This window comes from Rattus rattus, chromosome 1 (genome assembly GCF_011064425.1).
Source record: "Rattus rattus isolate New Zealand chromosome 1, Rrattus_CSIRO_v1, whole genome shotgun sequence".
NCBI lineage: Eukaryota > Metazoa > Chordata > Mammalia > Rodentia > Muridae > Rattus > Rattus rattus.
This window is the reverse complement of record NC_046154.1, coordinates 63,241,814-63,265,778: the sequence shown is the minus strand read 5'-3', so window position 1 is coordinate 63,265,778 and position 23,965 is coordinate 63,241,814. Positions and strand designations below refer to the sequence as shown.

The 23,965-nt window shown below is 36.1% G+C and overlaps 1 protein-coding gene across 1 annotated transcript in view; it reads right to left on the bottom strand.

Annotated features, from left to right (window-relative positions):
- Nucleotides 1-22,038: 22,038 nt before the first annotated feature.
- The window catches only part of Cfap206 (cilia and flagella associated protein 206), a 48,901-nt gene continuing 46,974 nt past the window's right edge, over nucleotides 22,039-23,965 (bottom strand). Inside the window, exons 12-13 of the mRNA XM_032894644.1 lie at nucleotides 22,855-23,082; nucleotides 22,039-22,089 (exon numbers count right to left, since the gene is read on the bottom strand). Coding sequence (XP_032750535.1) covers nucleotides 22,039-22,089; nucleotides 22,855-23,082 — 279 coding nt within the window. The remainder of the gene's footprint in view (nucleotides 22,090-22,854; nucleotides 23,083-23,965) is intronic.

The window sequence follows — 23,965 nt, the reverse complement described above, 5'->3', positions numbered from 1 at the left end:
CAAAATGTTTCATAGACTTATGAAAAGAAAATACATTTTACAATTTTTGAAAGAAATCAGTGGAAAGAGAAAGGCCTGAGTGAGATAAGAGATATAAGCATAGAGAATCTGCTCAATAAAATTAGGGTAGAATGTTTCTCACATAAGGGAGAAACAAACAGTCAAACAAATGAGGCATTTAGAAGTCACCAAAAATAAAATTTTTTCTGAGCCTCATACAGTTGCAGATTTCCCAATCCCAGTTTATTTTCAATAGAGTTATTTCACTTAACATTTTTCTGCCCATATATTTACATATGTATATTTACACATATACATTATATTATTTTTCAAGATCAATATATACTTACATACTTTCTCCCTCCTCTATCCTCCCTCTTTCCACTTTCTCTTTCAAATCCATAACACTTTATTTATATGTGTTTATGTGTATATATTCTTTATAAATATATGAATACAGCCTATTCTGTACATATGGTTTTACTTGTAGATGTATGGTTTTTTTTTTTAAGGCAAACCATTTGGTACTGGATAACCAATTGGTATTCTCTTCCCTGAGGAAGACTATTCCTCCTACTCCAAGCATTCCTTGGTTACTTGTAGTTCTCACCTAGGTTTCAAGCCTCTTGAGCTTTCCTCTGTCTATGTTGGTGTGTTTATTGGTGTTGTCTTTGTTCAGGTCTTGTTTAAGCAGTAATGTTAGTAAGACAACACGGATGGAGTTCCTCTGAAATTGTCTTAATTTTTAAATGAAGCTACTAATCTCATCTTAATAAAGACACACAGTTGAAGCATTGTTCGAGTTTAATGACTTTTCTCCTGGCATCTCACCTATCTTTTTCTAAACATTTTCTCAAATTCTTTTCACTAACTTTGACATTTTCTATCATCTTCTCGCTCATTGATTCTTTGTGATATTTTGTTGCCAAATGGGGCCAGACTTTCCTTTAATAATTGTTTGCACAATTTGTGAGACTTCTTTGGAAAAAATAATTTTCATTTGCAAGTGTTATCAATTGGGAATAGCTTCTGAATTAGGAGTGGGAATACTTCCTTTTGCTCCAGGGCCCCATCTGATGCAGATCATTGCAGAACACATGCACAGTGTTTTAGTCTCTCATGAATTTACATAGTAGTTTGCCATGCTTTAGAAGGCTTGTTTCTTGGGTCTCTTCTTGCACAAGGCATAGATCTATAATTATAGCAGTATGTCAATAGGAGTCATTATGACAGAAGTGTGCCTTTGTCAAACAGTAGAATTTGTTTTTTCTCTTCTAGATCCTGGGCTATATATTCATAGGTTCTTGGTCATCAAAACAGCATCAGGGTGATTTCCAATTTTGAGTAGGTCTTAAGGCAAACCAGATATTCATTCTTTATTAACACAAGTTTGTGCCATTATTATTCTACTATATCTTGAATTAAAGGTCAAAATTATAAATGGATTGGCTGCATGGTTTATAGGGATTATTTATTCTTTGCTAGGTTGCAAAAATACCTTTTAAGTACCAGGAACATATATTGCAGGAAGGTATCATTGCAGATCAAGGCTTTTTTACTTTGTTAGTTTATTCTTCTCTCTTTTGAAGCATGCAAATACATTCCAGTAGCATAAGCTTTAGTCAACCCCAATGTTAAGTCACTGGCTAATCTTCTCAAAACTCAATGAGTTGTGTAGATGTAGTCTTGGTGAAAAGGACCATAGGGACAGTTTGTGGAAAGAATCCTTGCAATAACCTGGGTTGTTTGGGATTCCTATGGGCTTCCTTGGCCCAACAATTTGATTAGATATTATCCATTTCTGGTTCCTGAGCTTCCTTTGATGATAGATGACCAGTTGTAGGTCTATTTCTTTCATTTATTTAAGATCTCACTTAGACCATGTTACATATGTATATAATTTAGGAAGCTTCAATGTATTAGGTTTCCATATAACCCCTTCAAATGACCCTTTAGTTTAGCTGTCCTCCTCTATATTATATCACTTTGTTCCTCTTTCCCTCCCTCCCAGTTTGATCCCTCATTTTAAACCCTCCTATGTTGTGTAACCTCTCCAACCCAGATTGCCCTGCACAAAGAAAAAATGCAACTCAATTAATATAAAAAAGCTGGCGTCCAGATTGGCAGCAGATCCACCACTACACTGTCCTATTCCCAGCTCTCAACTCCCTCATCACTTGCACCTTTGCTATGCCATATCTGCAGCTTCTCCTTCTCCTGTGACTCCTCTCTTCTCCCCCTCTTCCTCTCTCCCAACTCCTCTCCCCCTGCCCAAATCACACGCTCTTGCCTTTATTTTATAAATTAAATTGGAGTTTCTGATAAGGTCACCTGAGTCGTTACTAGGCAGCCATCCTTTCAGAAGCAGAATTAGCATCAAAATAGAGAGAACTCCAAGTCAAACCACAACACCCATAGGCAATCTATTTCCTCTTACTAGGGCAGTCCTTTCCAGTCCCGTGGTGTTTCTCTAGATGATAGTTTGTCTGTATTTGACTTAACAGCTAACATGTATATAACAACAAATATATACTATCTTTGCATTTCTGCGTCTGGGTAATCTTCACTCAGGATGAATTCTTCTAGTTCCATCCATTTACCTAAAATTTTCATGATTTTTGTTTCCTAAAGACAAATAGTACACAGTGTAAAAGCACCACATTTTCTTTATCCACTCACCTAATATCTAGGTTGTTTCCATTTGAATTATGAATAGGCAAGCAACAAACATGAAAAATTATCTGTAATAGAATGAAGCATCCTGTGGCTTTGTATAAAAGTGATACAATTGGATATTAAGTTAGTTTTTTTCCGTCTTCCGGAGGAACCACCACACTGATTTCCATAATGATTTTATGGAAATTTGCACAAAAGTGCCTATCTCAAATTAGTCAAATTTATTTTCTAAAAATTATTCATTAAAATACTATTTACATAGCATTTCATTAAATGTTTTAATATGGAAATAAGTATAAATTTCAATGTTGATAGAGTTCCCTTCTTTTATTTTAAAACACTTTTACACTGCAAATATTGGAGTAAACTCCTAAGCCTTTGAAATTATTATAGAAACAAAGCACTAAAGAAAATTAACCTCATTTATAAATTATTAAGGGAATAGGTTATATTTCCACAATTTTAAAATGGCATTTTTTTAGAGCAGTGTCAAGTAGGAACTTCTTTATCTGTCTTGCATGTCCAGAAAGAATTTAAAGACTATAAAAATGCAGGATTCTGTGCAAGGTGGTGCTTACTGTGAGTGTGAAGACTTTAGATCAAACAAACTTATGTGACCATAGAGAAAATTCACTGTGTAGTCTCAAGATTTTCAAGCGTTATGAGCAGCCTCCTTTTATAGGACTATGTAAAAGGTACATTTGCTGAGTGTGGGATGCCTTCTGCATTAATCTACTTCACAGGAAGCTGAAGGAATTTGCATCTCTTTTTAAAGGATGCATCTTAAAAAGAATCAAAAAGAAAAATGTTGGATACCTACTAAATTTTATGTTCTCTCTCCTCTCTTGCTCTCTCTCTCTCTCTCTCTCTCTCTCTCTCTCTCTTTCTCTCTCTCTCTCTTTCTCTCTCTTCCCCCACCAAGAAAAAAATAGTAAAAGATGGATAGAAGAAACATGATTAAAATACATTTATACATTTACTACATTATATGAAAAAATAGTAAATCATTTAAACAGATATTTAAACCAGTCATTTTAAAAAGTTTGACACTACTGAGTTTCTTTTGATGTAAATTTTCTGAATATCTTGACCTTAGCATTGTGTCTGATTTTGCTGGATCCTTGAATAATGTGAATCATTCTACATAGAGGTAAAATTGAGTTAGCCATTACCAAGAGAAGGCGAGAATAAGAATGTGAAATAAAAATAAGATGCTGCCGTTTCAAAGTGAACAGGACCGATAATGAGCAAAACTAGCATAATAGTCTTTGAATAGTTGGAAATGAGTGAAAAATCATGAGATTGATCTAAATTATCAGGAAGAACTACTGTTCAGTGGGGAAATGGAGTTTAAAATGCTCTGATTAGGAAGACTTATTAAATCATTCTTGTAGCAGCAATGTCTAGAAAGTCACAATTGACCAACTTATGTTTACTATAGGTTAGAATAGTTTGAAAAACAAAATAGTACATTTAAGTGAATACCTGATTCTGAATTCAATTCTATTTTTTTTTTTTTTTGCCATTAACTAATGTCTTAGATTAGCTTGGCTAATTTCTCAAAATTGCCTGCTTTTACAGAAGCTTTTGTAAATGTTCCTCAAATTCTAGGATTGTTTTTTGGCACTAGATGATAATAATGCATCATAAAAAAAAACTCACAAACTATTCAGTAGAACCAAGAGTAATCGAGGATTCACTTGAAACTTGAATAAAATGTGGCTGATTACAAGAAACAACTGTTTTCCATCATTTCATTGTTGTCTTTCGATTCTTCTCAGAACATATGAAATTTTTCCAGAGGATGACGAGCTTTAATTATGCCCTCATAGGACATGTATTTCACAAATGAGACAAACGTGATATGGTAAATTAGGCAGGAAAAGAAAGATAAATTGATCAAAAGCAAGGTTAGCTTGAAACTGCTGTTAACATTTCAAACCAAATTGTCTCCCTATTTATTCAGTTACTATAGCATATACATATATATATATGTATGTATGTATGTATATATATATTCTAGTGTAAAACTTCCTATTTTAATATAGTTAATGGTTGAAGTTAGATTTTTCTGATAGAAAATAAGAAGTAAGTGACACATAGGTAGTTGATAATACATGGGAGATAGATGATAGATTAGATAGACAGACAGACATGATATTTTGAGTTCTGCGAGGAAAAGGTAACAATAGGAAATAGAAACAATTATATATAGATGGTAAAGGTGATTCTTGTGATTTCAGTAAGGTAGACTGGAAAATATGTTTGAGAAAATGAACAAATTTAAGTTTTCAGAAATGGCAATACCTAGGATCAAATGGTAAAGAACCCTGAAAGCAAAGTCTCTTTAATGGGATGCACTCCAAGGATTTTGGGATTGGTTACAAAAACAAAAACAAAAACAAACAAGCAAAAAAAATGACTGACTCAACAAAAAGCAAAATAAGTAAAAGTAAAATTAAAACTATCTGCCAAGGTAGCACATAGAGGCTAATTTAGGAAGTCAAAGGAAGAATTTACTACGGGTTTTATAATTAAACTAATTAAGTGATATTCTAAAAATGTTGGCATAGTTCAGAATTAGAGCATGTGCCTAGCAGGATTAAAGCATGAGTCGATCCACAACAGTAGAAAGAAAAACTGATAACTCCTTAAGAGTCCATTATGGAATTAATTCCCGTGAGCTTTCTTTCCCTTACTGATGTCTATGCTAATCTTAGAATATAATCACTACATTAAATATGGTGGTCATTATGAGAAATATTTATAAATTTTGTTGTGTACATAAAAGATGTGGATGCTTAGGTAAGAGATGGGATGTGTTAAGATTATGGTCTCTTACTGGGACAAGAAGAGTGAAACAGACTTTATAATCCGTGGGTAACACGCCATTCAGGGATGACAGCTTTCCCCTGTTTTCTTTTATTTGAGGTTTCTTGGCATACCTCAGTATTTACTTACTGATTTTCTCCACATACATACTAAGTACTTTCAAGGATTTGTGTGATAATATCTGAAATATTTGTATAGTCTACTTAGAAGCTTACTATAATTACGGGGTTGGGGATTTGGCTCAGTGGGCTTGCCCTCAGCAACCGCAAGGCCCTGGGTTGTCCCAACTCAAAAAAAAAAAAAGAAAAAAAAAAAAAAAAAAAGAAGCTACTATTACCTCAAGTTAGGTTTACATATCAAGGGACAGGAGATAAAGCAAGAGCAAAGGGAAGGAAGATAATTTTACTATTTTTATTGAATATTATATTTATTTACATTTCTTTTTTGTTTGTGGACTTTATTTTATTGCATTTTGTTTGGGCAACTTTTGAAATTTTTTCATCTTTATTAAATTGGGTACTTCTTATTTACATTTCAAATGTTATTTCCTATCCTGGTTTCCATGTCAACATCCCTATAACCCTCCCTCCACTTCTATATGGGTGTTCCTCTCACAATCGTCCCCCATTGCCACCTCCCACAACAATCACGTTCACTGGGGTCCACCTTGTGCAGGACCAAGGGCTTCCCCTTCCCTTGCTCTTACTAGGCTATTCATTGCTACCTGTGCAGTTGGAACCCAGGGTCAGTGCATGTATAGACTTTGGGTAGCTGCTTAGTGCCTGGAAGCTCTGGTTGGTTGGCATTGTTGTTCATATGGGGTCTCAAGCCCCTTCAGCTCTTTCAGTGCTTTCTCTCATTCCTTCAATGGGGGTCCAGTTCTAAGTTCAGTGGTTTGCTGCTGGCATTCACTATATTTGCCGTACTCGGGCTGTGTCTCTCAGGAGAGATCTACATCCGGACCCTGTCAGCCTGCACTTTTTTGCTTCATCCATTTTATCTAGTTTGGTGGCTGTATATGTATGGGCCACATGTGAGGCAGGCTCTGAATGGGCATTCCTTCATCTTCTGTTCTAAACTTTGCCTCCCTACCCCCTCCCAAGGGTATTCTTGTTCCCCTTTTAAAGAAGGAGTGAAGCATTCGCATTTTGATCATCCTTCTTGAGTTTCATGCGTTCTGTGCATCTAGGATAATTGGAGCATTGGCAATATCCACTTATCAATGAGTGCATACCATGTGTTTTTCAGTGAACCTCCCTCCACGATGATATTTTTCCAATTCCATCCATTTTTATGAATTTCATTAATCATTGTTTTTGGTTCTGTATTCCATTTGTAAACATTTTCTGTATCCATTCCCTCTGCTGAAGGACATCTGGGTCCCCTTATTATAATATAAGGCCCTATGAACATAGTGGAACATGTGTCTTTTGTTATATGTTGGGGCATCTTTTGGGTATATACTCAAGAGGGGTATAATTGGAACCTATAGTTGGGTATTTAGCAATGTCAATTTCTGAGGAACCTCAGACTAATTTTCAAAATCTTTGTTGATCAATCCACCAACAACAGTGTTCCTCTTTTCCATCCTCAGCCAGCATCTGCAGTCACAGTTTTTGATCTTAGCCATTCTGACTGGTGTGAGGTGGAATCTCAGGGTTGTTTGATTTTACATTTCCCTTATGACTAAGATGTTAAAAACATTTCTTTAGGTGTTTCTCAGCCATTGCATTCCTCAGCTGTGAATTCTTTGAACCCCATTTTTAAATAGGTTATTTGTCTCCCTGCAGTCTAACTTCATGAGTTCTTTATATTTTGGATATATATCAATTTGTAGGATTGGTAAAAGATCTTTTCCCAATCTGTTGGTTGCCGTTTTGTCCTAACCACAATGTCTTTTTACAGAAGCTTTGTAGTTTATGAGATCATTTGATTCTTGATCTTGAGCATAAGTCATTGGTGTTTTTTTGTTAAGAAAGTTTCTCCAGTGCCCATGTGTTGAGACTCTTCCCACTTTTCTTCTATTAGTTTGAGTGTGTCTGGTTTGATGTGGAGGTTCTTGATTCATTTGGACTTAAGCTTTGTACAGGGTGATAATAATGGATCGATTTGTATTCTTCTACATGCTGACCTGCAGTTGAACCACCATCATTTGCTGAAAATGCTATCTTTTTTTCCATTTCATAGTTTTGACTCCTTTGTCAAAAATCAAGTGACCATAGGTGTGTGGGTTCATTTCTGGGTCTTCAATTCTTTTCCACTGGTATATCTCCCTCTCTCTGTACCAATGCCATACAATTTTTTATCACTATTGCTCTCTAATACTGCTTGAGTTCAGGGATAGTGATTATTCCAGAAGTCCTTTTATTGTTGAGGATAGTTTACCCCAGCTATCCTGGGTTTTTTTATTATTCAGATGAATTTTAAAATTGTTTTGTCTAACTCTTATGAAGAGTTATTTTATTTCAAGATTTATCTCCTTTCCATATTTTCCCTCTAAACCCCCTATTCCATCCACCTACCACTGCTCTTTCTTCTATCCAAAACATTTGTAAGGATAAATTAAATATTTTGATTTATGTTCCGTATAAGGTAATGATGAAATCAGTGTATTAACATACTGGCTGCCTGACAGTTTTATCATTTCTTCATGTTAAGTACATTCAGATTCTTTTTCTTCTATTTGAGTTCGTGTGCACTGTGGACTATATTCACTCTAATGGGCTACAAAGCAATATTTTATTTCCTTTTTCTAGCTAGAACATTAAAACCATTAACCAATCTCTATCTACTCAACACCTACTTCTAGGAAAGATATACAATCTAAGTTTAGAGTGTATTTGTCGGGAGACTCTTTAATGAATGGAGATGCAAGTTAGATAGAAAGTTAAGTTTACAAAAAAGTTTCTATACAGATATTCACAGTTGCATTGCGTGTAATAGCTCCAAACTGAAATTAATGTACCTCCACTGAAATCTTTACAAAATTTGTCACACATAGATAAAGGTTTTACCTATCTATCAATCTCAAAAATGCAAAAAAACTGTTTTCCATATACCAGCCACTTCTTTTAGATGAAAATAAGTTTAGTCAAAATATAAATGTGAAGTGGGGATATTTTCGCAGAAATAAACATATCATAAGTCACTGGAAATAATTAGTCTATGGAATTTAGAAAATCATATAAACCTGAAGAATATGCTATGATTAAAACTCTCAGTCATCTACCAGTATAATGGAATTACCTCAGTGTTAGTAGAAGTTCTATAAAAATTTGAGTACATCTAGATTTTTCAGTTTTGTTGAGTATATCCTTTTATAGTAGGAACAGATGATTTTTTTTAATTTCTTCCATTTCTGTTGTTATGTCCCCCTTTTCATTTCTGATTTTGTTAACTTGGATACCACCTCTCTGCCCTTTAGTTTGTTTCACTGCGGTTTATCTATCTTTTGATTTTCTCAAAGAACCAGCTTTTGGTTTTCCTGATTCTTTTGTATTGCTCCCTTTGTTTTTCTATTTGGTTGATTTCAGCCCTGAGTTTTGACTATTTTCTGCCTTCTACTCCTCTTGTGTGTGTTTGCTTCTTTTTTCTACTCAAGCTCTCAGGTATGTTGTTGAGTTGGTAGTGTAAGATCTCTCCAGTTAGTGCTATGAAAACCTTTCATTTGTGTTCCATAGTTTGGGGATGATGTGGCAACATTTTCATTTAATTGAAATCTTTCATTTCTTTCTTTATTTCATCATTAACAAAATTATCATTGAATAGAGTTATTCAGTTTCTACACACATATGTGCTGTTATTTGGTTTTGCTGTTATTGAAGACCAGCCTTGGGCCAGTCTGATAAGTACATGGGATTATTTCAATCTTCTTGTATCCAGTTGAGGTGAACAGTCTGGGACAGGATTCTTCTGGTTTTCTCTTGTGCCAGGGCTGACCACCCTTGACAAGTTTTTCTGTACCTTATCCCTTGGGTAAGGCTGGATTCTCAGAAATGTAGACAATCCTGAAATCACCAGAGACCAACTCTTTTGCTCACATTCCTGGCCTAAAAGGAACCTACCAGGAGCCCTCTGGACACAGGTACTGAGGGCAGTCTGGGACAGGATCCTCCAGGTTCTTCCTACACCCAGGGCTGACTCTGTGACACAGCTCTCTGTACCCAGATCCCTGAGAGAAGTCAGTCTCCAGGAGAGCTGGACACACAGGCCACAGGCAGGTCAAGTCACTGTCAGACACAGAAGGACCAGCTAAAAGCAGGGCAAGTGGATGGCAAGAGGGAAGGGCAAGAACATAAGCAACAGAAGCCAAGGCCACTTGACATCATCAGAACCCAGTTCTGCCAACACAGAAAGCCCTGGATACTCTAATACACTGGAAAAAACATATTTTGATTTAAAATCAAAACTCCTGATGATGTTAGAGGACATTAAGAAGGACATAAATAACTACCTTAAAGAAACACAAGACAATGCAGGTAAAGAAGGAAGCCAGTAAAGAGGAACACAAAAATTCCTTTAAAATTACAGAAAACACAATCAAACAGAAAAGTAATCGAACAAAACCATGTAGGATTTAAAAATTGAAATAGAAACAATAAGGAAATGACGAAGATCGACAACTCTGGAGATAGAAAACCTAGGAAAGATATCAGGAATCATAGACAAAAGCATTACCAACAGAATACAAGAGATAGAAGAAGGAATCTCAGAGGCAGAAGATACCATAGAAAACATTGACACAGCAGTCAAAGTACATGCAAAACGCAAAAAGCTCCTAATACAAAACATGCAGGAAATCCAGGACACAATGAGAAGGTCAAACTTAAGGATAATAGGTATAGAAAAGAGTGAAGATTCCCAACTAAAAGGGCCAGTAAATATCTTCAACAAAATTATAGAAGAAAACTTCCCTAACTAAAAGAAAGATATGCCCATAATCATACAAGAAGTCTACAGAACTCCAAACAGATTGGAACAGAAAAGAAACTCCTCCTGTCATATAATACTCAAAACACCAAATGCACAATAAAAGAAAGAATATTAAAGCAGTAAGAGAAAAAGTTCAAGTAATATATAAGGCAGACGTATCAGAACTACACCAGCTTTCTCACCAGTGACAATGAAAGACAGAAGATCCTGGGCAGATGTCATACAAACCCTAAGAAAACACAAATGCCAGCCCAGGCTACAATATTCAACATAACTCTCAATTACCATAGATGGAGAAACCAAGATTTTCCATGACAAAATCAAATTTACACAATATATTTCCACAAATCCAAACCTACAAAGGATAATAGATGGAAAACTCCAACACATGGATGAAAACCATACCCTGGAAATAGCAAGAAAGTAATCTAATTTCAAGTAACCCAAAAGAAAATAGCCACACAAACGTAGTTCCATCTCTAACAACAAAAATAACAGGAAACACCAGTCATTGGTCTTAATATCTCACGGTATGCACTCACTAGTAAATGGATATTAATCCAATAGCTTGGGATACCCAAGATAAAATTCACAGACCACATGAAGCTCAAGAAGGAAGACCAAAACGTGAGTGCTTCAGACCTTTTAGAAGGGGAAACAAAAATACTCACAGGAGGAAATACAAAGACAAAGTGTAGAGCAGTGACTGATGGAAAGGCCATTCATAGATTACCCCACCTGGGGACCCAGTCCATATGCGTACATCTACCAAACCCAATAAATATTGGCAATGTCAAGTGGTGCATGCTAACAGGAGCCTGACATAGCTGTCTGCTGAGAGGCTCTGCCAGAGCATGACAAATACAGAAGTGGAGTCAAACAGCCAGCTGTGGAACTGAGAATGGGGTCCCCATTGGAGGAGTTAAAGGATAGAAGGATCTGAAGGGGTTTGCAACCCCATAAGAACAACAATACCCACCAACCAGAGCTCCCAGGGACTAAACCACTACCCAAAGACTACACATCGACAGACCCTTGACTCCATCTGCTTATGTAGCAGAGGATGGCCTTGTTGGGCATCAATGGGAGGAGAAGCTCTTGGTCCTGCCAATGCTCAACCTCCCAGTGTAGGGAAATGTTGGGGAGTGGGGCAGGAAGGGCTGGTTGAATGGGTGGAGGATCACCTTCATAAAAGAAGAAGGAAAGGAGATGGGATAAGGGGGTTATGGATGGGAAACTAGGAAAGGGGATAACACTTGAAACAAAAATAAAAAAATAAATAATCCAATAGAAAATAGATTTTGAAAAAAGAAAGAAATTCAGAGAAGGAAATAGAGAGGAGCCTGAGGAAAAGAAGGTCCATGGACAGGCCCAAAGTAGGATCCAGCTCAAGGGGAGGCCCCAACAACTTACATCATTCTGAGTCTATGAGACACTCATAAAAAGAACCTGTCATGACTGCCCTCCAAAAGACCCAGCAGGCAGTTAAAAGTATCAAGTGCAGATATGTAATCCAAGCAATGAACAGAAGCTGCTAAACCCTCTGAAAGCTGAAGAGGAAGGCAAACCTGTAGGGGGACCAGAAGTCTGAATTAACCTGGACCCCTGAGATTTCTCAGACAATGGATCATGAACCAGGCAGCACACATCTGCTGAATTGAGTCCCCTAAAACAGAGGACTCCCAGGTCTTGGTTCAGTTAGAGAAGACATACCTAAGTCGCAAGTGTCTGGAGGCTCCAGGAAGTTTAGAGGTCTGGTGGGGTGTATGAAGTGGGGCATCTTTGTGGAGATGGGAGCGGGTGGCAGGGAGGAGATATGGATGTGAAACAGTCAGAGGGTGGATCAGGAGGGGAGTAAAATCTGAAGTGTAAAAAATTAATAATTAAATAAATCATAAAATATGAGCACAGCATGCTACTTCCTCATAAAATGTTGAATGCTCTCTCATTAGAATTGAAGCAAGTCAAAAATTATCAATTATTTTTCCTATTCAAAGTTCCCAAAAGACTCAACCAATTCTTTAAACTATATAGTAAATATGGAGAATCCATCCAAAACAATAGTTACTGTCTATCCTCATTTGGGGGAGGAATTGTCCTCAGGTGATAGTGCTCTTGAAAATGTTTTAATCATTAGTACCAACTTCATTAATTTCTTATATATTCATGCTTCATCATGAAAGCTATTAGGATACATGACTATTAATATATGTTGAACAATGGGGTATGTCTTGTCTCTGATTTCTTTCTCTGTCTCCAGTCCTCAATGACATAAATAATTGACTGAACTTGATGTTTTCCCTTACAACACATAAATGGAGAAGAAAGAAGCCCAGAAAATCGTCTGAAACCTCTTAGTTTCCTCTTCGAGCTCATGTTTAACCTTTCTTTACTTCCCAGGACCATGTTGCTAGCATTGGTATCACCCCTATGGTCTGGATCATCTCATATCAATCATTACTCAAGAAACAGGCCCATAGATGTGCTTACAACCGACTTGAGAGCAAAGCATATTTACATTTGAAGTACCTTTTCCCTTATGACCAAAGTGCATGTCAGTTTGACCACAACTCTACAAATTACAGCTGACTCCTCGTCACCTTGATATACAAACACATTATTAACTTTCCTTTCTGATATAACAAGATTCATGCTAATGTCACAACTTAAAGCACAGTATAAGTTTTAAAAATTGACACTATCTTTAAAAATTTCAAACAATTTAAATGTTCAGTATCTCTTTTAAAGACCCAGTGTTTCTTTAAATGTCCCAAGTTTCTATATTTTAGAGTACTGGAAAAATAATCTTTTCTTCTTATTTCAAGAAGGAAAACGTCGGTAGTTGTATATCATTAATGATGGCCTTATTATAAGAAATACAGTAACAAGACCAAAAAGTCATATGAAGAAAGGCATTGTTAACTAGGCAGGATTCAGGAATTCAGACCTAGTTAACAACATATTACAAATTTTACACAATAGGATGATGTCTGGACTTTCCCATGAACCTGAATTGTAGGATTTTGAGACAAAGTAAGCATAATGTTTCCATTTACAGAATGTACTGGAAATTGGTTTAGTAATCATATTTATAGAACATTTTAACAGTTTCTTGTCAGAATATAGTCCTTAACAAATCATCTGGTATTAATTATATATATATATATATATACATATATACAACATGTATATTCTGGTAGCTTATGAATACAATATATTAACTATAGATATCAAGATTTAGAATATTCCTTGATGTGATTTCTTCTATATACCTTAAATATTCCATATATTAACTACTTTTTACAAAATATCTTCTTTTAAAAAATAAATTTTATTTTCTTGGTGTTTTATATTTATACATATTTATATTTCAAAATGCTCCCTTCCTCTCTTGCACTAGACTCCCTCCCAACTCCTGTTTCTATGCGGAGATTCTTTCCACACATCCACTCCAACCTTCAACGTTCTGGTTTCACATTGTGTCGCTTCCTTCATGGATCAAGAGCTTACCTTCCAATGATGCTGGACAATGCCATCCTCTGCTACACATGTGGCTGGAGGCTTGTGTCCCTCCATGTGTACTAATTGGGTGGTGGTTTAGTCTATGGAGCTCTGGTGGAGTTTAGTTGGGTTGATAATGTTCTTCCTATGGTGTTGCAAACCCCTTCTCCCCTTCTGCTCCTTCAGTCTTTTCTGTAACTCCTCCATTGGCATCTCCTTGTTCCGTCCGATTGTTAGCTGCATCCATTCTCATCTGTATCAGTAGGCTCTGTCAGACCCTTTCAGAAGACACATCAATATCATCTCTTAACCACTTCTAAAGACCACTACTCTACTATTCTTCTGTAACTTTAAGTATCTGAGATTCCATGTATGAATGAGATCATGCATGTTGTCATTATATTGTCTATAATATTGTATTTAAAATCATATTTCCAGGCACTTCTTATATACAATATCCTGGTCAAGCATGGAGGAGAGAAATTTGGATGAGCAATAAGATTTTCTCAGACCTATCCAACATTTATTCAACAGCAATGTACAGAAATTCAGAGTTCCATAAAATCATTGCAAGAGGCACTTCACATCTGCTAGTAGTGGCTGTTACATCTTCAGTCAGTAGTATTCTGCTTCATGAAATATTGAAGAGGGAACAGGTGCTGAATTGAGATGAATGATTGCTGTGGCTCATGGCAATGGAAGCACACCATCACATGTCTTTCAATGTGGGATGCAATAAAGTAGAGCATGGATTCTTTCTTTGACTGATTTAGCAGAGCTGTGTAGAATTTTTTACTTGAATCAGTAAAGAACAGAGTTTGGCAACTAAGTGAAGCATAGTAGAACATGCTCACACTGTTGTTGTCATCACTTTAGCTTGAAAGAATTTAGAATCCACTCATTGAATGATTGGTAAATGGATTGAAAATAAAATAATTTTGGAGTCTCCAGAGTCTAAAGAGCCTAATCACACAAAATGCATCTTTCCCACCCATTCTCCATCATTGTGTCTACTGGTCAACCACATAAGCAGAGGCAAAAATTATTTTTTTATAGGCACTAAGCCTTTTCATCATAAAAAATGACAAAAATCACCTTAGAAAAGACTCAAAATAAAACAAGACCAAATATATATTGACATTTTTCCATCACCTACAAACTCACTATTCCAATGAAAGGTTTAAGAGTTAAAATAGTTTCATGTACTCCATAACTGTTTTGAGACCTTGGTAACCTACCTACTATGACCAGAGACCAATAAGAAATTCCGGATAGAAATCTTTTCGACTTTATAACAGCAAATTCAGCAAAACCAGTTCCTTCCTTAGATAACTTAACTCATCTTCAGAAGAAGTTGCTCATTTTTAATAAAGAGGAAAGGCTTTAGTGTCTCAGGGTATTTAGAGCTTTGATATATCTAAATAAAGGAGAACATATTTTTGTGGCTAAATAGTAATCAGATGTAAGTGAAATTTACTTGCATAAGAGTTTCAGTCCTTCTCAATAAAATCACTGCTGTCCCCCCCTTTGTGTTTTAGATGGTATTTTAGATAATTTATCCCTTCCCTTCCCTACAATCCTTCCATATACCTCCCAACCTCTCCTTCAAAATCATTGTCTTTTAAATCAGTTGTTATTACATGCACATATGCATTTTTATTCACATATATTTTCCAAAATATTGAGTCTATTTAATGTTACTTGTATTCATGATTTCAGAATTGATCATTTAGAACTTGAGAGCCAATTGGAGTACTTTACAGAAGGCCTTCTCTCTTGCTCCCAGCATTACTCAGTTGCCTAGTTATTGGGTAGGGTTGAGGCCCCATTTGCACTTCCCACTGAAATTCAATTCGTTATTGTCCTCCGTGTTCAGTACAGATTCAATTGAGTATGTTGGTAAGACTTATTGATGTTACTAGAAAACAACTTTTGAGTCTGCCTGATCTTCTGAAATTCTCCATAAGTATTTGGTGTAGGAGAGTTTATAGATAAATTCATTGGGACTAGAGTACACAATTCTGCATATAGAATGGTTGTGGATTTCTACAGTGATCTGTGTTTGTGTCATACAGACATTTTCTTGATGAGGGATGAAGACTTCATTTATCTGTGGGTCATAAAGACAAATGTTTAGTAGAGAAGCCAAAATCAGTAATTTACAAAACCAGCATGATGTCTAACAAAGATCAACCAATTTTAATCCTTGGGAGGACTTAAGTAATTTCATATTTAAATTTACCAACAAAGAAACCATAGTGCTTTGGAATAAACCTCATATAAATATGGTTATCAGAGACCATCCATATGGCAGGGCCACTTTGTTTCATTTAATGATACATGAAAAAGGGGAAGAAAATGTGAATTACAGTTGGGTTTTAGAAAGTAAAACTAATTTTAAAACCATTAATCATATATTTTCCCATTTTTTTCACATCAAGATGAAGGGAACTAAAAATTAGATTTTAATTGTTTAAAACAACCTATTAATATAGAAAGAAAATGGTTATTTGACTTCTCTAGATAGTATAACTGTTGATGTTTGATGTGATTAATCAGATTTTTGTATTATTCATTTGTAAGTTTTACTGCAGTAACAACATATTTCTTTAAATGTAAATTTTATAAAGGACAACATTTAATTGGGGCTGGCTTACAGGTTCCAAGGTTCTGTCCATTATCATCAAGGCGGGAGCATGGCAGCATCCAGGCAGGCATGGTGCAGGAGGAGCTGAGAGTTCTACATCTTCACCTGAAGGAATAGACTGAGCATCCCCAGGCAGCTAGGAGGGTCTCCAAGCCCACACCCACAGTGACACACTTCCTTCAACAAGGCCATACCTTCTAATAGTGCTACTCCCTGGGCCAAGCATATGCAAACCATATGTGTGTGTGTGGGTGTGTGTGGGTATGTGGGTGTGTGCGTGCATATCTATTATATTAGTATAATAGATTATATAATATTTCTCAAAACTGGACATTTGATGGTGATGGTTCTTGGTTGTAAACAGTCTGAGGTTCTGATCCCTGTTAAGAGCTTTGAATATAGATCTTCTTAGTTACCCATTTCTCATCTGATTGAACAGGTAGATGGATTAAAATGGTAACATTTCAGAACAAGTTAAAGAGGTTTGCAAGACTGCAAACATTCTTGCAGGCAAAGCCAAGTCCTTTTTGTTTCTTTCTCCAAGAGCACACAGCTCTGTTTTCACTAACCTAAGACACAAATTGCTGCCTTTGAATTTTCTACCCTAAAAATCTACCACTGATTATTGTACTTTAGCACAGCATTAGGGGAAAAAAAATTAGGCTGAGAATGATGGCACACACACCTATAATCATAGTACTTGGGAAGCTGAGTGAGGGGGACTATTAGGAATTCAAGGGTACCCTGAGCTACCTAGTTAGTACCAGGCCAGCCAAGACTCCATAAAGATTCACACTAAGTGTTTACTATACATTTTTAAAAGACCCTGTGTATAATCCCCACAGAATTCTACTCTGGGGTTCTTTGACTTCAGGTGAGCCTTCAAAAATTTAACTGGGACAAGTTAAGGGAGGGCTCTTTGGAGAGTCGGTTGTGTTGGACGGTGTTTTGCTGGGGCAAACACATGAAGGAGTTTTCCTGAAGTGGGCACAAGTGAAAGGATGTTTTGCTAAAGCACACACAGGAAGAAATATTTCCCTGAAGCAAACAGAGATAAAAGGCAGACTTGCGAAGGAGCTATTCAATGGCGCAGACACAGTGAAAGGATGTCTTGCTAAAGCAAGCACGTGAAAGGACACACGATGAAGGATTCTTTGCTGACAATACTCATGGCCTATATTGGTCTGCCTTACACTGCATAGGTGAGCTGGGTTTGTTACACTCCATAGACAAAAATATACCAAAAACCTTCCTGTGATGTGCTGTGGCTTCTTGCCACTTCCATGGATCGGGCAGATTGGCAGAGTGATGTCAGCTGAGACAGATGCGTGTGGAGTTTTGCTAAGTCAGGCAGTGAGGCAAGACCCATGGATGATGCGTGATGACTGGAGGCAGTATAAATAGTCCTCCATGCATTGTGAGAGAGGCACGCTGAGGCTTGCCAACAGAGCTGGCTGTGCAACACTTGCTAGTCTCAAGTCTTTGCTGATCTTCACTTGCTGAGAGAGGCACAGTGGAGAACTTCTGGTGTTCCTGGTGTTGGCCGTGGTCCCTCCTACTGACTTGTGCTGGTTTGGCTGAGACCTGGCTGTCTCTGCTAGGTTATGCTACTGCTGCTGATTGGTGTTTGCTGTCCTGACTCTACTGAACTGTATTGCTGGTGTATCCCCGTGAACTGAACTGTTGATTTCCTGGCAACTCAGATGGGATTTGCTCCAAGGAACTATTTCTAAACAGCTCCACTTCCCCTGTATCCTTTCTTTTCCACTAGTGGGTAGTGGGCTAGAAGGGAGCTTAAGGCATTTAAATATCATCATTATAAATAGGGCTTCGAAAAAATTAAAGTTATATAAGATAGTACAAAAGAGTACAGTGATCATTCACTGCAATATTGAGCCACATCTGTGTAATAGTTGATTATGTTGAATTTTCTTCCATGAGATGAATTGTCATCTCAATGCCCTCATTCATATTTATGTCCATTACCTTTAATGTAATTGTGTTGTTTTCTTTAATAGCAGTCTTGTGAAATTCTATAGATGCTTGATACTCATGAGAATAGAATTGCTTTTACATTGTTTCCATATGTTTGCTTCTAGTGTCTAGAAGTTCAATTAATTGATTAGATGGCCTGACATCATATTAAACTTATTATTTCTTGGTTTATACTTTATATATACTATATATTCATATATACTTCATATATTTTCTATATAGACAATCACTTCGTGTTCAAATATATAAAAATTATTACATTTCTTTCCAATTTAAATTTCTACCTTTTATTACTTATTGTACTGAAAATAATTTCTAGTAATTATTAAATATTGTTGGGGACGGTGGAAATGTTGTCTTTATTCCTAATCTTACATAAAAAGCATTCAGTCTTCTGCACTATCAGATGATGATTTTAGAGTTGTTATACATGTACTTTATCAAGCATAGATGTATCTTGCTAGATTCCATCCTTGAACAATTGAGGTTTTTTTAGTGTGAAAGTTTTGTGGACTTTCAAATATTGCATCTGAGCTACTTAGATTATGTAATTCATCTGCTGAGGTCTATTGATATAAGGAATTTCAATAGTTGATATTTGAATATTGGGCAATACCAGTGTATCTGAAGTGTCAGACTCTCTGATTATGTAATTCATTTTACTGGTATTTATACTTGCTTATACCTGTTTAAAGCACTTATGTGCTTAAAGGGGTATTGGTATGTTTTGTTTGTTTGGGCTTTTGTTTATTCATTTGTTTTTGCTTTTTGTTTCAAAATTGTTAAATTATTTTGGTTTCATGGTGGTAATAGTATTTTTTAATGACTTTAGTTTAGCAATATTTTTTCAGTTTTCCAAATAGATTAACCAATACTGATGCAACTCTTTGAATATTAGAATTGTTCTACAGCATTTGTTCTCAGTCTTCTTGGTGCTGTAAAATGTTAACACAGTTCACCATATTGTGACAATCCCCAACTACAAAATTATTTTATTGCTATTTAATAAATGTAATTCTGTAACTGTTCTTAATTGTAATCTAAACTTCTTATGTGCAGAATATCTGATAAGTGATTCCCAAAGGGTTTAGTACCCATGATTGAGAGCTGCTGATCTACAACAAAATCATCTAGGCCTGGAGACTACCATACCAGGAATCATGTTGTTATGTATTTGATTATTTAAAGTATTTTATGTATATTAAATACAAAGTTATAATGAATATAAATATTCAATTTGCTCTTTTATCTTGATTGAACAATTATTTTTAATTTTTTGATTTTGAGAACTTGTATGTCTTCAACCTTCTCAAGTTCTTATTTTTTAATCCAAATTTTCTTTTGTGAACCTTTTAATAGCTGTAGAGTTTTGGCAATTATGAAACATACTAAAATAAGAATAAGCATGCAATGATTGCTTTTAGTTCTTTTGTATAAATATTTTTCAGTAGGATTCGAGGATCATGAAATGCCCAAATAGCCAAATTGTTCTTCCTCAAGAGGAAAACTAGACTTATTTTACAACTAGATTTCAAAATATTGAATGAAGTCCTCGTCGTTAAATAATACGGAACTGACAAAGAAACACATCTGTATTCCATATGATAAGAATAAAGGACCAAGAAACAAATATACATACTTGAAGTCAACATAACTCTAGCAAAGAAGACAAATACAAAGGGGAAATGGTGCTGAAAAGCCCATGAGAAAGAGTAAGGTTGGGCTCTTATCCTAGCTCAGATAAAAAAATTCAACTAGAATGGACTAGAAAATTAAACATAACAAGAAAACTATAAAAAAAATTAGGAAGGAACATGAAGTGAAATCTGTATGGCATTGTTGTGTTTTGTTTCAAATAAAAAGTAGTCTATGTTGCAAAGAAAGACAACCAATAGAATGTTAGTTCTGTGGAATTGGAGAAAGTGTGCCCTGCTAAGCATCTGGTAAGAAGTTAATACACAACTTGATTTAAAAAAAGACTTATAGTAATCACCAACTTAGAAAATGGAAAAATGACTACAATAAATTTTTCCCCAATCAAAGGACATACAAATACTAATTAGGTGGGCAAAAATGATATCACGATTACTATTAGTAAGTCAAAACAAAATGTCATTTGATAGTTAATTGAATTTTTATTAATCATCAGAAACCTTGAGGGATTGAAAAAAAGATTTTTTATACACTCTTTGTGGGAATGTAAACCTATACAACTATAAAAAGGGAAGACCAACAAAGAATAAAAATGGAAAAACACTTTAAAATAATTTAATATTTTGTTCTAGTTTCAGTATTTCTGTTTTGTTTCCTCATCATTCCCATCCCTATTCTGGACATGGATGTATTATTACAATTCTATAACTATTCTCAGAACACAAGAACTTAGGTTAGTGGTTTTATCCTCATGGCAGGCATTGGGAGCTGTAAAACTTATTCTCAGCCCTGACTAAGAATATCTCCCACAAGTATGAGATGCTGTGACATTATTGCTGTCACTTTTATGGATGTTAGATACTGTAAGACTTACTGTATGCCCTAAGACATAGTTAAGCCTGCATTTGTAAATACTCCAGTGCTGTAATACATTTCTGCTATTTTGCAATTGTATTGTTTTCAGAGAACACATTCATTCTTCTTTCAATACTTTAATGTCTTCAAGTTTCTGGGTTTTGTTGTTGTTTTGTTTTGTCTTGTTTTTACTAGCAAAGAATAAAATACTGGTTTGTCATTGGAAAACTAACTTTGGTGGGGTATGGGGAAGAAGAGATTGTATCTCTCCTCATTTACCTGAACCATGAGTGAGGGTTTGTTTATTCTTGGTCAAAAGGAATCATTAGCCTTGTACTGTGACACTTTTGGGAGAACATGAACTGGTCCTTAGGAAAATCCAAATGTCACTTAAAACAGCAGGAGTAGAAAGTAGGTTTGGCCTGTTTAACTGAGACTCACTGGAAAAAAGTAGAAGTTGTAAGCTCTCAGGAATCAAATATCAGAAAAAGAGGCAGACTTGTAAAGTGTTTTCTATGCCTGGTTTTAGGATTTGCCTTTTCTATTAGTTTCTGGTGTTGGATCAGCAGAAACCCTGTAGAGGTTATTTGGAAGCATTCTGTCTGGCATTGGTTTATGGCTTTAAATGTGTCAATTTGTTCTATTTCATTTTTAATGGAATAGGGCTTTTCCAGCTATCGTTTTAAATTCACCACAATCTCCATCTCTAATTTTGCTCTGAATCTATAGTGATACCATTAATATAATTGCTACTTGTTGTACTATCCCGAAGGTCTCCTGGGAGATATTCACTTAAATACATTTTTTGCCTTGATTTGCAGTTGGTATCAGTATAGTTTCACAAATCAGAAGAGTTTCAAATACTTTCCTTGTTCTTGAAATAGCTTCTTCATCCAGAGAGGCTGAACTTTTCACACAGACATGAGTCTACTATTTGTCCTTATTTGTTATTTTACTTTCAGCTGCTGCTTGAGACTTGGTTCTGCCCCATGTAGCTCCTGGTAACACAGCACAAAAATAGATATGAACTAAGATTACTGGGGTTTTCCCCATACTCTCAATTAAAGACAGTGTATCTAACTCACATGATTTCGAGTTAACTGAGGGATACCCTTTATCTGGGCAAATGTATAATATTTTTATTCATAGAGGCATGAACTAAAGATGATGATTTCTATTCTGTAGACAACGTGCTGAAACAGCGAAGTGAAGTGAAGATTTGACTCATCCCTTGTGATTGCAAAGAAATCCCTCCTTCCTGTTGGAGAATGGAAGCGGTTTCTCATGCTGTGTTCCTTGAGCACTGGAAGGAATGCTTTACTCCTTTAAAGCCTCTTTCTGACATTCAGGCTAACTCGGCTGCTTGCTTTGTAATCCAAGCAAACGTGGCAGTCATTTCATATTCCAGCCTTTGAATCTCAGATCCAAGAAGCTGACAGCAGGCTGAGTTCCTCAGAGTAATGGAACTGTAGGGATCTGTCAGGTGGTTGACACCACATGAATCCTTCAGTGTTACAGAATTGTAGTGACCAACCTGTCAGGCGGCTAACACTACGTTCTGTTCATGGCATGGGACAATTTGTCATCAGAGTTGAAAATCACTGCAAAGAAATGAATTTGAGAAACAATGTTAGAAACATTTAACTTCAACAAAGTTTTAGTCTAAACCATTTCAATAAAAATGGCAGCAATCCACTCCCTCCAGAAAATCAGCAGTGGCAACAATGACAGGACACAAGAAGTCCCTCCTTATCTGCTCTCACCCTCATTCCTCTGGTTTTGCCACCAGCCTCCTCTTCGGGAGTGTAAAATCTTCTCTTCATTGTTTTGTTTCCAACCTCCTTCTCAGAGGGAACAGCAAGCAAAATCTTCCCTGCAGATACACCGAGCATTGTGAGGGAGAAACTGGGCATCTCAAGTCGCTTAAAACTTCTACAGGTGGTAAAGCTGACACCTCCACCAACCAGTGTGACGACAACATTCCGAAGGGTCTGTCATATAACAGTACCTGTTACAACACAATCAAGAAATACTTAGCTTGCTTCTCTGCTGGTAGCATAAAAATCTACCTTAATATTACTACTTCTCACTATAGGACATGCTCTATTCTAAGATATGACCCTCCCTCCTGGACCTCAGTCATAGTCTTCCAGCTGTGACCATGACAAAATAGTCAAAGTGGTGCATTTAATTTGACAGGTCTTGACAATCCCCTGTTCTCGCTCTAAAAGCTTTGAATCATAAAACCAAAAACCTTTATTACCACCTCTAGAGATTCACATAAAACATTTAACTCTCTCCATCCCTCTGTCAAAGTCTTTCATTTGAACTAAACAAGCTATTTTAATGTCCCTAAGACAGTGGTCATAGCTGAGGTTGTCAGCAGATTGCCAGCTCAGAATGTTAGTATTCAAGATTTTCTTCCCTGCCTTAATTAATTCATTTGTCTCCATGTCCAAATGCATACTTTTCATAGATCCCTTCTAAATTAGTTAATTTAAATATTTACCTTTCACTCCACATATCATGGCTCCTGGGACAGTTGTCTTCAAAGTGTCCACAACTACACTCCATGTCACATCCTCTTTTCTACTGCCTATCATGGCTGCTAGTCTATGTCATAGAGATGGAACTTTGTATCTTGTATATGCTTCTATAAAGGATAGCCTACAATGGTCAAGAACAAAGATGCTACATTAGAAATGGCTGGTTCTTTACATCTTTGTTGAATGTGGTTCCCAGATACCATTTACTGAAATGGCCTGGTGTTTTCTTCCCTAATCCAAATGACTAAGTTTTGAACCTACAAATCATTGGCTTGTTAATTCTTGCCAGGCCTCATTCTAACCATGTAAACTTGAACACTTAAATTTA